Genomic DNA, 16102 nt, shown 5'->3' on the forward strand with positions numbered 1-16102 from the left:
CGGACGAGGCCGGGGCAGTTTGCGTCGCACCGTCTTCTTAAAACCATCCGCAACCGTTGCCTTGGCTCATCCCGGAGCTTCAGCCCTGCAAAGAGCCGCCGGTCCCGGCTGGGGACTGAAATCATCCAGCCCCATCAGCCCAGCTTATTTGACAGCTTGAGCGCCTCTGGTTTCCAGGTTAATCCAGATTTATGTACGTAATTTCTATTAATCAGCAATCAACTGAGTCCATGGGAAAATCGACATTTTTTTAAAGTAGATTGAAATATTGCGTAAAATGCTTCTGCCTGGGAAGAGAGAGCCGGTGGTGGCTGATGAGCAGCGTGGTGTGTCCTCTCCCAGCCCTTCCTGGAGTGCCCTGCACGCCTCTGCCGTGCCTTCCTCTGCTGATGGGGGACGGCTTCCAGCGTTTCCTCTCGCAGACACCGTCAGGCCAAACGTCTTCACTTCTCCTTTAGCAGCTGCTGCTGCTGCTGTGCTGTTCTGCGCATGGCACGTGCAGGATGTGGTGCTTCTCCGTGGCATTGCCATCACTGGAGGATGCTCAAGACCTGTCAGTGCCCAGGGTTTGCGCTGCTCCTTTGGGTTCACTTTCAGGGGTTGCGGTTGCTCTGAAAGCTGGTAGATGCCAATTCGTAAGGCTTCAAAACCATGGGAGAGAGCAAACAAATGGTTCCTTGCATGTTTTTGTGCTTAATATAGAATCACAGACCGTCCCGTGTCCCGCCCTGCCCTGGGCAGGGCCACCTCCCCCCAGCCCAGGTTGCTCCAAGCCCCGTCCAACCTGGCCTTGAACACCTCCAGGGATGGGGCAGCCACAGCTTCTCGGGGCAACCTGCCCCAGGGGCTCACCGCCCTCACACGGGAGAATTTCTTCCCATGCTTGGCATCCTATATGCTCCCTATATGCTCAGCACCTTTCCTGCAGTCCCCACTGCCCTCACCTGTACGTTGTCTGTAGGGGTCAGTCCTCACTCTGTGCTGGAGCAAAGTTTGGGAGTTGATTCCCGTCAGAGCATCGTTGGCTCTTCCAGCCAGAGCCTCGCCAGCCCCCGGCTCCTCGGTCAGTCTTGGTGCTGCCACACATCCAAGGTCTCTCCAGATGCCCAGAGGATGCCGAGGTCTGCCATCGCTGTTCTGCCAGCCCTTTTGCTGGCTGCAGTGTTGGAAGTTCATCAACTGTTGAACTGCAATTCCGTTTTGAAGTGGTTCTCAATTAAAATTTATAATTAACAAGTTATCATTCAATTTTCAAATATTTATGGATTTTTATAGAGTCTCAAGTCATGAGCCAAGCTCCGCGCTGCTAGCGGAGGAGAACCAGAACCCTTTCGCTTCCTCTCGGCACTTTCTGAGTGTGGCACAGAGCTCCTCCCGCCTCCCGTCCCCTCTGAGGTTTTCCCAATCCCCGGCAAACCCCGCGCAGCTCCCGCCTGCCGGAGTCCCGGGAAATGGGCATCGGTGGTGTCCTGGCAACTCCCCCCGGAATACAGTATTTGGGACTAAACTGAGATACGGCCCCGCTTGGTTGGGTAAAGCCTTGTTAGCCCTGAGCCGATGGCTGCAATGGGCAGGGATGTTGAACTGGAAGTAAATTAACTAAATAAACGGATTTCTTTTCCCATCATCTCCCTCCCCTGTAAGAATACGGCAGCCCTTGTGGGTGCGGGTATAACGCTGCGCTGGGAAGTGACCGTGCTTTAAAGCCGACATCTGCCTTCCGTAGGGCCGTAACCAAAATAATGCCCGCAGGACCGGGCTGCCAAGGAAGTTTTTTAAAAGTTAATTGGAGCAGCAGGTCCTTGCCGTAACGGCCCGTTTTCATGGGGAGGGCAATGGGTTCCACGCACCGGCTGCTGGCACACAGCGGATTGGGAACCCTTCAGGTGTGTGGACATGGAGATGGAAGGGGACTCTGCTCCGTACGCTCACAGATACCGGGATGATTAATCCGAAAATAGTTTAAAGCATTCATGAGTTGTAAGAACTAATTCCCAATAAATCAAATGGCATCCCCGTGGGAGTAAGGAAGAGAAATAAATGAGGGCTAAAGAAATTGATAAAGATCCTTGAGCAATAAAGAGACGAACACCAGTTCTTTTAAAATTATATTTAAATGAACAAAGTTGATTTAACTGTCTTTTTTCATGCCTTGTACTAAGATTTAGGTCTATAGCATGTCATTATATCAAGAAATAATTTGCCAAAAGACTTTTTAGCATTTCGTGTGCATTCTACTTAATGACAATTTTAATATTCTAGCTTTGGTCCTATATTGTTATGAGGAGGTTTCAATTGCTCGGCATGCTGAGGAGTTCATAAAGATTGTTTCTAATTTCTTTTTCAAATCTGGTATAGAGTTCAGAACCATCAACACATGAATGATCGCGTTATTCCGTACAAATACCGGGAGTGCTCTTGTTGGCTGCTTGAACTAAACCTCCAGGTTCGGGCAGCGCGGTTTGCAGAGGACCTTTCCTGCCTCGCGAGCCTCCGGCCGCGCTGCTGGACAGAGGGGAGCTCTCCTCTCTGGGCGTACTGGGAGAACTGGGCACGCCAGCTACAGCTGCCTTCCCGGTCTCGACAGACGATACCAGGCGTCTTACCCGCGAGTGTATGAAAGTGACGCTTCGGAACAGTTTATATTCTCTTGGTGATCAGAGAGCGTAAGAAGCCGTCGACTGGCCGAACTTCTGCCTATGGATTGTGTCCCTCAGAGATTGTTTTGCAGTAAGTGCACCTCCAAATGTGACTTTCCAGCTTTGGGACCTCCGTGAGGTTTTGTTGCGTTTTGCCACTCTCCTCTGCCCACAAAATAAGAAGGATTGGGTTTAGCTTTTCTTTTTCCCTTGGTCAAATAACTCTTTCTTGCCTCGTTACCCCAAGAATAGAGGGACGGGGGTGGCTGCCCCCAGGCAGTGCCCAGCAGCATCTGAATTTACCTGGGGAGCACTCAGCGCTGCGGGCTCCTTTGGGACTCCAAACCCCCAAAGCTCGGGGAATTCCTTCCCCGACATCCAGGGGTTTGAATGAGGTTGTTCTGCTGAAGAGCTAATTTGGAAGGCACAGGCCCGTGGGTGCTCCCAAATCAACACGGCGTGTATTTGTGCCGGGGAGGTACAGCAGGCTGCCCACTGCGCAGCAGTGATTTAAGATAACGCGTAACCTATAAACTCCCTGGAAACTCCTCCGACCTCCGTAATGAAACATTTCTTCAGCAGATGTTTATTTTCTTTTTGTAGATCTGTTTATGGTTTGGAGGTACAGATATTTGAGTCGAGAAGCAGATCTGATAACTGGAGGCACAGGGACAAGCCAGGGTGGTCCAGGACCCTTTGTGTGAGGTCTGGCCATGGAGCTGCTGGACTTCCCCGTTTCCCTCCTTTGGGAGGTTTTTAATAGTCAATATTTTGGGCTGCTCAAAATTGTAATGGCACACAGAAATTATTTCCTGCAAAAAACCACCCACTCTGACTCAGAGTTTGGCGGTTGGTACTTTCACAAGACCGCAGTTACTGTCTGTGTTGTGCCCTGAGGTGTAAACGGGGAAGGAGGACATCCAGGTGATGTTGTGGAGGGAGGCACAGCGATGAGGACGCCAGAAACCAAAGCAGGGATGGGGGGAAGGTGCTCATCTCTTGTGTCAAAAGCACTGACGGTACAGGCTTTTTTCTCTTGATTTCTTTTTTTTTTTTATTGGCTCTAAAAATAAGAGAATTGTTAAGGGTTGAACTAATTAGGCTGAGTAACCATGATCCGCAAAGATGCTGGATGAATCTTTCGTGGAGTTCACTCTTTGGCAACAAAACACACTATCATTGAGTGTAAAAAACAGCAGAGTAAATGTTTACTGAGAAGTCAAATCCTATTATTAGTTGTATTACTATTATTAGCGCTGTTATCACTGTTCCCTGTTTTCCAGTTGTGTCAAGAACAAGTACGGAGAGGAAAAATGCACAGCCTTTTCCAGCACATTCATAAAAACAGGTCTTGGCACGGGAGAAGTGGTACCAGTGGGAGTTGTTAAATGGAGATGGCTGCGCCATAGCTGCCCCGTCGCCCTGTGTCCCCGCAGCCTGCTGGGGACGCGTGTCGGGAGCACGGGCAGGGCTGTGCTGTGCCGGCGGCGCTGTGCGTCGCGCGAGTTGGGTTGTGCCGCGGAGACGTCGCCGCTGGGAAGGTGGTTTGGGACAGCCTTTGCTCCTGCCTGAGGCAGCAGAGACCCACGTGTTGCTTGGTTTAATCCCTACAGCAATGTCCTGAGCAAAGAGAGATCTCTGGAGGATGAATTTTCGCAGCACGGGCATCCTGATCACTCCTTAAATAGCCCCAACGAACTGCTTTTGGGGTGCAACCTGTCAACGGGTGTCCCAGCACGCACCGAAAAATGCCCAGCGCTTTTATAGTGCTTTGTGTCTTGCGTTTCAGCCTTCAGATTTTATCCTGATCTTACCAAACTGGGTTGGGCAGCCCATGAGCAGTCCTGTGATATGGTACAAAAGCCAACTTCGCACTGGCACGCGCGTGGTCAGTCCTGTTTGTTGGAGCCGTAGGTAATTGTTCCCGTTCTTAAAGAATAGCATTACTTTTATTGATGAACACGGGGGCTACATGCTGGAAAGAGGAGGTAAGGATTGAGTGTTATGGCCTGCTGCTGCTATGAAAAGGAGCATCTAGACACCAATTAATGTCCCCTTGATGGGATTAGCCGTTGCATTAACTGCAACTCTGGATAAAACTGCTAAGTCTGTTATTTTAGACTTTAACTTCTTAAATATTGTAGATACAAAATAAATTCACTTTCATCTTAAATGCAAATGACATGTAATTCAAGACACAAAAAAAATCCAGTGTATTTACATTTTTTTGTGGTTTATACCTCTTCCGACATGGATAAGAAAACTTATTCTGAAGTCCTTATTTCATCTCTGCAGAGTTGGAAGATCAGGTAAATTTCAAACATGTAATCTGAAATTCCCTCGGTTGCCACACCAATAATCTCAGCTTTAAGTGAGGATGATGGGGCTCTAAAGGCAGTGGCCTCTCCCACAAGGGGATGAGTTACCAGCTCCTCAGCAGACACGGTGAAGCTGAACTTCTCTATGAAGTTCTTGAGGGGCTTTTGTTTCGTTCATGGTCCCGCTGGGAAAGGCTGACTGTGCGCTGGGGTCCCGTCTTCCAGGGTGAGCACGAGTCACTGCCTGAGGGTACAGCAAAGTGTTTATTTGGGAGGGGAAAAAAGGGTTTATGAAACCAATTCAGGTGTGATCTGCCAGTGATACAGCTGTGATTTACAAGTTCCCCAAAGTCTGAAGACATTTGTCGGTGTAAATATTATTTTAAAGCTCTCTGTGTGGAAGAGAGCTGTAGGAACCTCTCAGAGCATCCCTCAGATCTTCCTGGGGTGGTGGGGTGGCACATGCCCTCTGACGGGCGTCACGGCTGCGCCTCGCCAGGGGTGACCCCTTCCTTTATGCCGACATGTCTGTCTTTTTGTCAGCGCAAAAGGAAACAAAAAAGAAAAGGAGGGATTAATAGATGGTTACTTGAAATCCATCCCCTGGAGTGTTTGCGTGGTGAGGCCTTGGCTGGAGCAGGAGGCGTGGGGAGCTCTCGCTCCTGACGCTTCTCCCCATTCCCAGTCCAGCCAGCGCGGCGGCGTGGGTCTTCATTCCTGACACTGCGTGCTCTGTGCCCCTTCGGACAAATGGGCAGCGAGGGGACGCCACGGGTGATGGGTCTCTGCTGCCGGGTGAGATCCGGAGGAGACTGATGCTGTCAGGTACGGCCAGGAACGACCAAACGTGATTTCCAGTGAAGCAAAGCGAGTCAGTGACATAAACTGAATAGATGATGCTTTTAAGCAAATTGTCCAAGTATCAGATGGGGGAATTACGGGCATGCGTCAATCTTTTCAGATGTTATTATGTGCGCTCTGTATTATTTTAAAGTGCCCCGTATTGGCCACGCAATTTTCCTTGTGTGTTGAGAGGTACGTGATTTCCCGTGAGCATCATATTCTCAGTCCTCTCTCTTTACTTTAATTAACTTTGGAGAAGAATACTTTGAGGCAGAATTTTTTTTCCCATTATTTGCAGAATATTTCTTACGAAGATAGCCCTTTCCAGAGCCACCTTCCCCTTCCGTTGCCCCATGCTTGTATCACAGACGTCATCTTAGTGGAGCGGTGACGGTGTGCAGTGTGGTCGGTGGAGCCCACCGGTCAGCTTTGACCTGTCTCTGCTTCATGAACTTCCCTACTTCTCCACGAAGGTGTGTGGTAGAGGAGGGTGTCCCGATGTTCCTGTAGAATGGGATTCTTCATTATAATCATCTTGGTGGGATGTCGCTTCCTTGCCTGTACTATGAGCCAATGCGCAACAAGAGGAGGACGTGTGTTTTGCAAGTTTGGAGGCTAGAAGTTTGAAATATCTTGTAGTGGGTAATAGCACCGGCTCCTGACACATAGTGCTGCGTTGCATGACATGTCATGACATAGCAGTGTCATGTTGCATGACGTGTCATGACTTACACGTTGTTTTACCCCAGATCTGGGAAGCTTCCCCAGACATGCTCAGCACGAGAACAATCACACTCCTCTTTTAGGAACTAACACAAAACCATCGAGGAAGGCAAGCGTGGCTAACCGTGACTCCTGCTTTAGCGCTTGCTTGGATTAGCCGTGACACCGGTGTGAGTGATGGCAGCGTGCTGGACCACGACGTCATCAGTTGGTCCTGCTGCACTCTGGGATGTGAATGCGGCGCACTCCGCGAGCTCTTACGTGGCTTCGGTTTCCATCAAGACAGCTCCTTGGAGAAGGGTGTCTCATGCTCGTTGCTGCCTTGTGTTACACCCATGGTAGGAGTTTGGGTTCTCGGGATGAAGGCACGTTCAGGGACTTGGTCCTTTGTGTTCATTGGGAAGCGCGGGCAGTGAGTCAGTGCAATGATTTCTCACAAGGCCGTCTCTCTTCCCAGGGCTTCCTCCACGACTTCGGCTTTTCCCAGCCAGTTTCTGCATCAGTAGGTTGCTCCTTTGGGAGAGTGGAAGTTAATTTCTCATTATTATCGTGCATAGATTCAGAAGATGGAAGATAGTCCCCTTTCGCTGTCCCTTGACTCCATGATAACTTCATAGCCAGAGAAAATAAAGCTAACAGTTACACAGGATAAAAAATAGCATAATCAAGGCTGTTAGCAGGAGCCATTTCTCAGTGCAGTGTTGGCAGGGGAGGGATGGATGGAGGGATGGATGGAGGGATGGATGGTGGGAGGGATGGATGGATGGATGGATGGAGGGAGGGGGCTCCATCCCCTACGCGCAGGGGGTGGCTGCTGCTTATGCACTGGTACGGTACAGAAAGCGTCCGGCGTGTGATACCCTTCTTTATTTCTTCATCACAATAAATTGAGGGTTTCACCAGCTCTGCCCGGGCAGCCCTCCCCCCGCCTCTGCCACCCGCGGCTCGCTGGGACACTGCTCCTCGTGCTGCCCCGGTGGGTTTGCAGACACCTCCCGGGCTGGTGGCGAGCTCTGGGGCTGCTGGTGCCTCCCGGCTTTGGCAGGGTCCCCCCGAGCAGCCGCACACCCGATTTTGTGTTTTTACTGCAAAGAACTGAGCTGCTTTAAATGTCTGCCTTGGCAGGGAACTGAAGTAAATATGAGATGATAAAATTAAAAAATAATTTTGGAGCCACAGACCTTCTTGAGGAAGGGTTCTGGCTGATCTTATTCCGTTGTCCTGGAAAAAAGGTCGCTTTTGGCTTTGCAATATTTGCAATTCCCTTTCGGCAACCCGAGCTCCCTAGGCAGTAAAACATAGTTTTCATTAAATGATACATCTGACATTTACCAAATCTTGATGTGACAATTTAGAGGGAACTAGTTGCATTGAGAGCCTTATTAATATTGTGGTAATGTGATTAGGGGAACATCTCGGTTGCTCAGGCCAAGGGGACTATAATTTATGAGCAAAATGGAGAGGCAGATATGAAGCATCAGTTGACAAAAATATCCTAATCTTAACTTGGTTTTGTGTACTCCCTCCTTGTATCTAGTGCATGTTCGTGATCAGATAAGTTGGCTTAGATCCTTATTATCCGAGTAAGGGACTTTATATAAAGAAACAACCCCCCCTCGGAACAGGGCTTGGAGCTAGAGGAGGGTGTGCAGAGCTGAACTGGGTGCCAAATCCAAAATGACATTTCTGGAAAATCTTCCCTGGAAACCCCCTCTGTTTCCTGCCGGTGTGAGCGCTCCGTTGCTGCCTCTCCCCATGTCGCTGAGAGAAACTCCAGTTTATCCGGCGCCCGGACCGCTGCTGAGCATCCCCAGGAGCCCCGGGTGGCCCCAAGTGACCCGTCAGGTCCTGAGACCCATCAGCCGCAGGGTACGATTGTTCACTTTAAAAATAAGTCTGAAAATGGAATGTAGCATCATCTTCCTGGCTGTAGCAGGAACAATTTGGGCAAAAGTAGCTCTTACGCCGTTGTGGCAATTTATGTGAGAGCCGTGGTGGTAAATAACAGGGAGAGAGGGAGGGAAGCGACTCAGATCTCGTCAATAGGTGAGACAAAAGGCTTTCTGCTCTGCAATTACTCTTCCTGCCCTTTCCCCTCTTTCCCCCAGGCCGCAAGCAAGAGACCTAAAATAGAGATCAGGCAGCTTTTAAATGCCAGAGGCTCATAAAAGAGAGGAAACTCCGAGTTGCGACTCTGCCGTGTGCTGTTTGGGTCTGGAGCACTGTGTCCAGTTTGGGGCTCCCCGGGTCAAGGAAGACAGGGATCTGCTGGAGAGGGTCCAGCAGAGGGCTACAAAGATGATGAGGGGATAGACCATCTCTCGTATGAGGAAAGGCTGAGGGACGTGGGTCTCTTTAGTCTGGAGAAGAGAAGACTGAGGGGAGATCTTATCAATGCTTACAAATCCCCAAGGGGAGGGTGCCAGGGGGACCTGCTGCGGAGCAGCCGCGGTGGCCGTTGCGAAGGTTTGCTTGTTGGTGTTCGCAGCCTAAATTAAATACAGCCATTTACTGCGCGCAAGCAAGGCCGCAGAGCGCTCGCCTCCTCTGCCGGGGGGTCACGTTCTAGGATTGCTCCGTTCACCTGTTCCCAGTCCTCTTCCTTTTGTTTGCTGCCTTTTTCTGCAAGATCGACAAATGCTTTCCTGTCTCATTGCAAACAAATTTATTGTGAGCGGAGGGGGAAACGCTGTTGACGTTCCCGGTGACCGCGGGGGTCAGCGGGAGTGAGACGGGAGCATCCCGGTGCTCGATGCAGAGCCAGCTCCAGAGAGGCGACATGCTGTGGCATCGCACTGCCATTTCATGGCCACCACTCTGGTTTTTGTCACGGGTGATGCAAAACCGGCAGCAGTGGGCTGTGGCCGCCCCCACGGCGGGGGGACGCGGAGGGGACAGGCAGCGGCCGGGCTCCGCGGGGCTCCTCCGGCGGCACCAACACCGTGCGCTGCAGGCACAAACGGGCTTCTCGGTGGGTTTGGGTCGCTCTGGCTTGCTTGCTTTTATCTGTACCGTAATATTAAAATACTATTTTATTATTTTCCATCTAGTCCTGCGTTAATGAAAAGAGCACTAAGTAGCTAGTAGCTAATGAAATCAAGTAAATTGCCGTTAATGTTGCAGTACTTGTTGTTATTGCTGTGGTTCCAGGTGGGGTTTAGTAACAGAGGAAGATGATGGCTTTCCATGTCTGACGATGCCGGGCAAGCCGCCCTTGCCTTGGCGGCAGGCGTCCCCCCACGCGCCCGCGGCAGCCCCCGCGGATTTGCGGTCCCTGGTGGTGCGTGCTCAGGCGGGCGGTGTTGTCCCTCTCTCCTGCAACGGCATGCGTGGAATCCCCAAATCCAGGTCGAGCAGCAAAACCTCTGGAGGAGATCCAGGTTGGAGTCGCACCCGTCGTGCGTCGCGGGAATCCCCGTCGGACCTCATCTGCTGAGTCTTCCCGCAGCCATCGCTTTGCCGCTCGTGGCTGTGTTTGTGTGCCGGGGAGATAAGCACGGGAGAGCTTCCCTCTTACAGCAAGAGAAATATAGTAGCAATGTATATCGGGTTAAAATTGCCTCTCATTTTATGAAGATATCTTTAAAAACCAGTCACTTTCTATGAGCCTTAAAGCAATTCGATACACTCTTATCAAAATCGACAACTGCTCCAGAGATCCTTAAGAGATTTTGTTCCATTGTGCTTTATTTTATTTCATATAAATCTTGTTAACTGTTTTCCAGTGACCTTTTGCCGTGTTCTTTTTTCATCGCAGAAATAAACCAACAGAAACCAGGTTCCAGCCTCACAGAGCAGCAGCGGCGCTGCAGAGCTCAGCTCTGAGGTCCCTCCACCCGTGCGCTCTCGTGGCACTGCGTGCGAGAAAAGCAGTGTGTTATTCCCATCAAAAAACTTTCAGGTCCTCGGAGCGTGTGTTTTCCGAAAAGCCGCGTGTGCGAGCACCGAGGCACTGGGCAGGGGTTAAGTTCCCGCACTGTCTTTGCTTTTCTCGCCCCAAAACACGCAGGTGACTCGTCGCACCGTGGGGCACATCTCCCTGATGGCAACAGGGGGAAATAGCGATGCTCTGAGAAGGGTTTCAGCTGACATGTGCAGCCCCAGGAGGTTTATAGAATAAACACCGCAACGAGATATGTAATATCTCCACTGAATTAATCCTGCACTCTCTACGGTGCTGTCAAACCGACGCCGTGGCTGCGCTGACACCCAAGCGTTTGTTTTTGGGGTGATGTGCAGGAGTGGAGAAGAGGAGCCGCCTCGCCGTGCCTTGGGCTGGGCTGCTGGGACGCGGGCGGTGGGAGGAGGAGGAGGAGGAAGAGGAGGCGTACTTTGGGGGAACGGACCTCGGGTTTATAAAAGTAAACATTTTTACATGCAAAATAACCATTTGCATGTATGTGGGGGAAAAAATAATCTGTAATTTCTGTTTTAGTAAAAAAACATGCTAATAATCAGTTAGATCGAGGATCATTTCAGTCTTGCAAATGTATGTGGAAGTAGAAAGTCTGTTTTCATACTGAAAGAGACTTTGTGCAGTTTCCGTCCACATTGGTTGAATTTGTGATGGGCACACACGTTCTGGCGGGCAGACGCTGAGCGTAAATCAGGCAGGACATCCTTCTGCCTGGACCCGGAGATGCGTACATCCGCGCAGGGACAGGGGAGAGGGATGGCGTTTTGGTAGCAGATCCCGCGATCGCTGGTGGTGTTGGTTTTGAGGGAGGAAGGGTGTTGTATTGGTTGATCTAGGTAACTTCAGGTGGCCGATGGTGGTAGAAAACCATCATGAGCTTGTTTTCCTCGGTAGTAAGGAGCCTTTATGCACTTAATGGAGTATTGGGATGAGTTACTCTGTAATTAACAGCTTTTACATCAACGTTACTGCCCTGTTATTATGTGATAAACACGGGTGAAGGCGGCTGTCTTCAAATGGAGTATTTTGTTAGAGAAAAATGAGAAGAGGGTACCTGCAGAAGCTCGTTCTTGTGCTTATTTCACAGCATCGTGCTGTTTGAAACCGGGGCGGGAGGGATGAAGGATGCTTTTCCAGCTGCGCCAGGCACTGAGTTTCGCACCTTTGGCATGGCTCTGAAATCACAGCCCAATGTTGCGTGAACACAAACCGCTTCGTTTGGCATATTTATTTAAAGAGCTTTCTTGCCTCACATGGCCTTGAAAATATTCGTTGGGTTTTTTAGCAATTCCAGGGATGGCTTTGCTCCGTCCGGCCGCTGAGGTCCACGCTGTCGAGGGGCGCGAGGAGTGATGCGAAGTCTGGCGCGGATGGGGCTGGGGGGATCCTCTCCCTCTCTTTCTCTCTCTCTCGGTCTCTCTCTGTCCGTTTGCTCTGTTTATACACGTTCAGGTGCTTTACTCTACCGAAGGCTCCAGCCAAAGCTTTCCCGTGAAGGTTGTTTATTGCTGCTGCTGCTAATGCCGTTGTTTTTCTTCCCGTTCCTGGTGTCCTAAAGCGAAATTACTGTGACTAATGCACCACTGTAAATGTCTGCGGCATCTGCAGCACTGCTGCCTGCGTGGGATGCATGCTGGCTTTGCAGTCACACGTTGGGGGTTTTAATTTATTTTTTATTTTTTTAGTATTGCAGCAGAAATGCCGCTTTTGTGCATTGCCTTAGCAGATGGCAAAACATTTCTGCGAAATACTGTCGTACACCAAAACCACGTTGGCTCCTGTCTGTTGGGCGAGTGTCAACGTGCCTCTAGTGATATTCTAAAGCATCAACGTGGTTTCTAAGTGGAAAATGTTTTCATGTGTCTTTGAAGTCAAGGAGGTGCTCAGAAGAGGGAAAGTTATTCCATGTCTAACCCGGATCTAAGCAGGAACAGCAAAACCAATGCTTTTTTTCTTCCGTTCTTTTTTGCTTGTTTATTGCCTTTTTAAGCCGACATCCATATTCTGGTGCTGCATTAGAGGTGGTTGTTTTCTAATCCTGCTGATGCATTAAAAAGAGAGAGAGAGTCTATAATAAAATAATAACAATCTTTTTTTTCCTTAACCTTTCTTTCCTTCTAATTTTCAGCATGTAGCTGAGCCCAATCATAATATATCCTGTGAAAACGCTGCCTATTTTATAAGATAGGCTTTTTCCTTTTTTTCTTTTTTTTTTTTTAACCTCTCACTGGCTTATTTCACTAGGTACAAGGTTCTCAAGTGAAAAATTGCAGGTTGCAAAATATCGGTTAATCCAGTTAACAGCAACAAAAGGTGAAAATTTATATTATGCCAAATACAGAATATTGCTTTTCTGTAGAGGCTGCCGCTGGTCTGCAGTGCTTTGCTTCAGAAACTCTCCTAGGGTGGTTTTGTTTTTCTTTATGTAATCCAAAACTGTTTCTTGTTTTCAGGCCACAGAATGGTTCTATGATCCTGTACAATAGGAAGAAAGTGAAATACAGGAAAGATGGATATTGCTGGAAAAAAAGGAAAGATGGGAAAACCACCAGAGAGGATCACATGAAACTGAAAGTCCAAGGAGTGGAGGTAGGAGACGGAGCGGGGCGGGTTTGGGTGATGGGTGGGTTGGGAGCAACAGCTGCTCTGGGTACGTTCAACGTGAATTTGTCCACACATTCAGAAAAATGCTTGTATTTGCTGAATTCCAGCTTCCCCCCCCCAATACACACGTGTTCTTTTTTACTACTTTGAGCAAAATTTGACTATAGCTTCACTGTCTGATTGTGTCGCTGCTCTGGTTGTCATGCGGTTGTACAGCTCCGGAGTTGCAGAAGGACTGAAGTGTTCTCACACCGAGCACTTTTGGTGGAATGTGTGCTTTTTGTAACATGTGCTTCACCGGGGTGACCCAACGCCTCAGGCTGGGTTGCTAAGCATTTCTTTAAGCCGTGTAAGCTTTGTGTGTGTGTGATTTGAGTCTCACAAAATACCAGGTAGTTTTTGGTAGCAATTGCCATAATTTTCCGTATGCTTATTAAGTGCTGGTCTTACAGTATGCAGAAGTAGAATTTCTGTAGAATTCAGACCAGAATTGGACTCCGCTTTTGGGCATGTTTTGAAGGAGTCCATTGCTCTACTGGTGGTACTGAGCCCTTCAGAGAGATTCAGATGGATGGTTTCACCTGACACGGTATTTCTGGAACAAGCCTGTTTGATCTAAAACGTGTTGTTGTTTGACACAACTGTTCTGTCCACTTGATCGCACCGATGACTTCTGATGTTAAAGATCTCCACAGATGTGGATAAGAAGTACATTTATTCAACTTTTTCTTTTATATCTTATTAAATGGGAATTACATTTTCTGACAGTAGAAGTTGAACCGCAGAGCTTTGCCTGGCTCGGTTCCTAAGGCAGCAGGGCTGTGTTCCTCACTTTTGGTACTGAACTTGGGGCCAAAGTGGTAAAAGGGTGTTAAAACGTGTAATTGTAGCGTTTAGCTATGTCATCAAGAAATACTCTAATTTCGGCAAATGAGTAGCGAAGCTGTAAGGGTATGTATTTGTCTAAGCTGTGTTGATTTCCGCAGTTAATAGACTGCGTGCATCCCTACGGCTGGGACGCTGCACCCGGTCACGCGGGCATCGCGCAGCCCGGTTTGCGGCATTTGGAGCAGCTGATGCCGAGGGACCGTCAGGGCTCGACCCGCTGCCTCGGGCCGTGGCCGACACCTCCCAGGCTGGACCTGGGGCTCAGTCCGGCTTTCCACCCCACCCCCAGGCCCGTCCTGGCAGACGTTCCGCATGGCATCGACCTTCCCGCGCCTGCATGATGGTGTTACCATCCGGTAACACACCTGTGCGGTGTTACCGGATTCAGCGCGGGGCACACGAAGCGGCCGAGCGCCTGGAATACGTCTCGTGTTCCAGCTTCCTGCTGGGTGATTTGTCATTCTTAGGTTCTGTCTGCTTTAATGAGGTTTTTGGGTTTAAAATAGTATTAAATGGATTGCATTATATTACACCAGAGAGGTATAACTCTGTTCCATAATTTTTACATCCAATAACAATGTTTTATTATGACAAGCTAAAAAAAAAGTCAGCATAATAGAAATTGTGCGTTGTTTTTGTTTCGGGTTTGCAGAGCATGATTTAATTAATTTCTGTGAGCATTAACAATGCAGACACCAAAGCCGGCACGGCAAAACTTACCAGGAGGAGGGTGGTGGTGACCGCTGGCTACCGCGCATATATGTGATTAAATAAATACTTTCTGACATTCTTTCGAAGATGGAGCCATCACCCCTAGAGTGCCTGCCTGCGTGGATGTGTGTGGCGGTCACTTTTAACTCAGATGGCCTGCTCTGGACCCCATAATTTCTGCTTTATTCAAGTGTGTCTTCTGGAAAGCAGCAGATCTGAGATGGGCTGTGCGGGGAGCCGGCGGACGCGGAGCTCTCAGGGCTCCTTCCCGTGGCTGATCGCATTCGCCACTTCAGAAAATAAGCGTCAAAGTACTCACATTGTGATTTGGACGTGCCGGGGTTCGGCCGTTCACTCCTACGTCCTTCTCCAGCTTAAGAGCCCTTCAGTACCTGATAGTTCATCTCCAAGACGGTACTTGTGCCCTCTCGTCACCGTCCCGCAATCTTCTCGCTGCGCAGCCCGGCAGAGCCGGCCGAGTCTCCTGGCTTTGGCCGACGCGGGATGTGGCCAGTGTCACAGCCGACAGCTCTCGCAGCAGATGAAGCAGCGGCCGACACAGACCTGGCTCCGGAGCCAACACTGTGAACAATTAATGGCAATTTTTAATGGGGCTCAGAACTGGAGCAACACAACTTCTACATAAATCCACGTGTTAAGTAGCACTAAGGGCGTATCGAAATCCAGATCAATGATCTGAGTGTTGAAAAGAAATTAATATTTTCTTCCCCGGGGTATCAGAGCGTGCAAAGGAACCGAGGATTCAAGTCGTAGAAATTTATGTATGAAAAGACAAAAGAAAAGAAACCAACAGGAACGGGCAAATAGAGATTTGGGTCTGAAATTAGCTCCTGCGTGAATCTGGGTCCGGAAGAGTCGTGTCCGCCGTAGAAACATCTCTGGTACTGAGCGCACCTGAAAGCGGGTCCGGGGTGTCCCGGGGCGGGAGGAAGAGCTGCAGGAGCTCTGCTGCGCCGTCCCCTCGCCGACCTGCCCTCGCGTCCCCTGCCGTCCCGCCTCCCGACCCCGCGCGTCCCAGCGGCTGCTGCCAGTCTCCGTCCTGAACGGGGCAGAAAAAGTTCATTTTCTTGACCTCTAAGTGCTGCTTGGGCAGACTTATGTATTTTTAACCTTCTTAATTAATTACTCGATCAGTACACTGTGCCGCTTCACGGAGAGCATTATGGGTTTATGTTTCTGATCCTGTCCTAATGGGAAGCGATGTTCTTTACTTGGACACATAGGAAACAGATTTAAAATAATAAAAAAGGCTTTTTTCAAAGTTGGAGTGATACTGTAGTTAACCACATTAGGGTTTAACAGGGCATGAAATAACTGTCTGCCTTGTGGCACTGCCAGATCATCTCAGCGACTCTTGCAGCCAGAAGATAAATAGGTATCATCGTCGCACTGATGGAAAAATACTCTCAAAGCCGACAGCCAAGCGCGTCGCTAGATCC

General features: G+C 49.5%; 1 protein-coding gene across 1 annotated transcript in view; it reads left to right on the forward strand.

Moving 5' to 3' along the window:
• The window catches only part of CAMTA1 (calmodulin binding transcription activator 1), a 312119-nt gene that overhangs the window by 92802 nt on the left and 203215 nt on the right, over positions 1-16102 (forward strand). The window contains exon 4 of the mRNA XM_009884071.1: positions 12893-13028. Coding sequence (XP_009882373.1) covers positions 12893-13028 — 136 coding nt within the window. The remainder of the gene's footprint in view (positions 1-12892; positions 13029-16102) is intronic.

Source organism: Charadrius vociferus, unplaced genomic scaffold (genome assembly GCF_000708025.1).
Source record: "Charadrius vociferus isolate BGI_N301 unplaced genomic scaffold, ASM70802v2 scaffold784, whole genome shotgun sequence".
NCBI lineage: Eukaryota > Metazoa > Chordata > Aves > Charadriiformes > Charadriidae > Charadrius > Charadrius vociferus.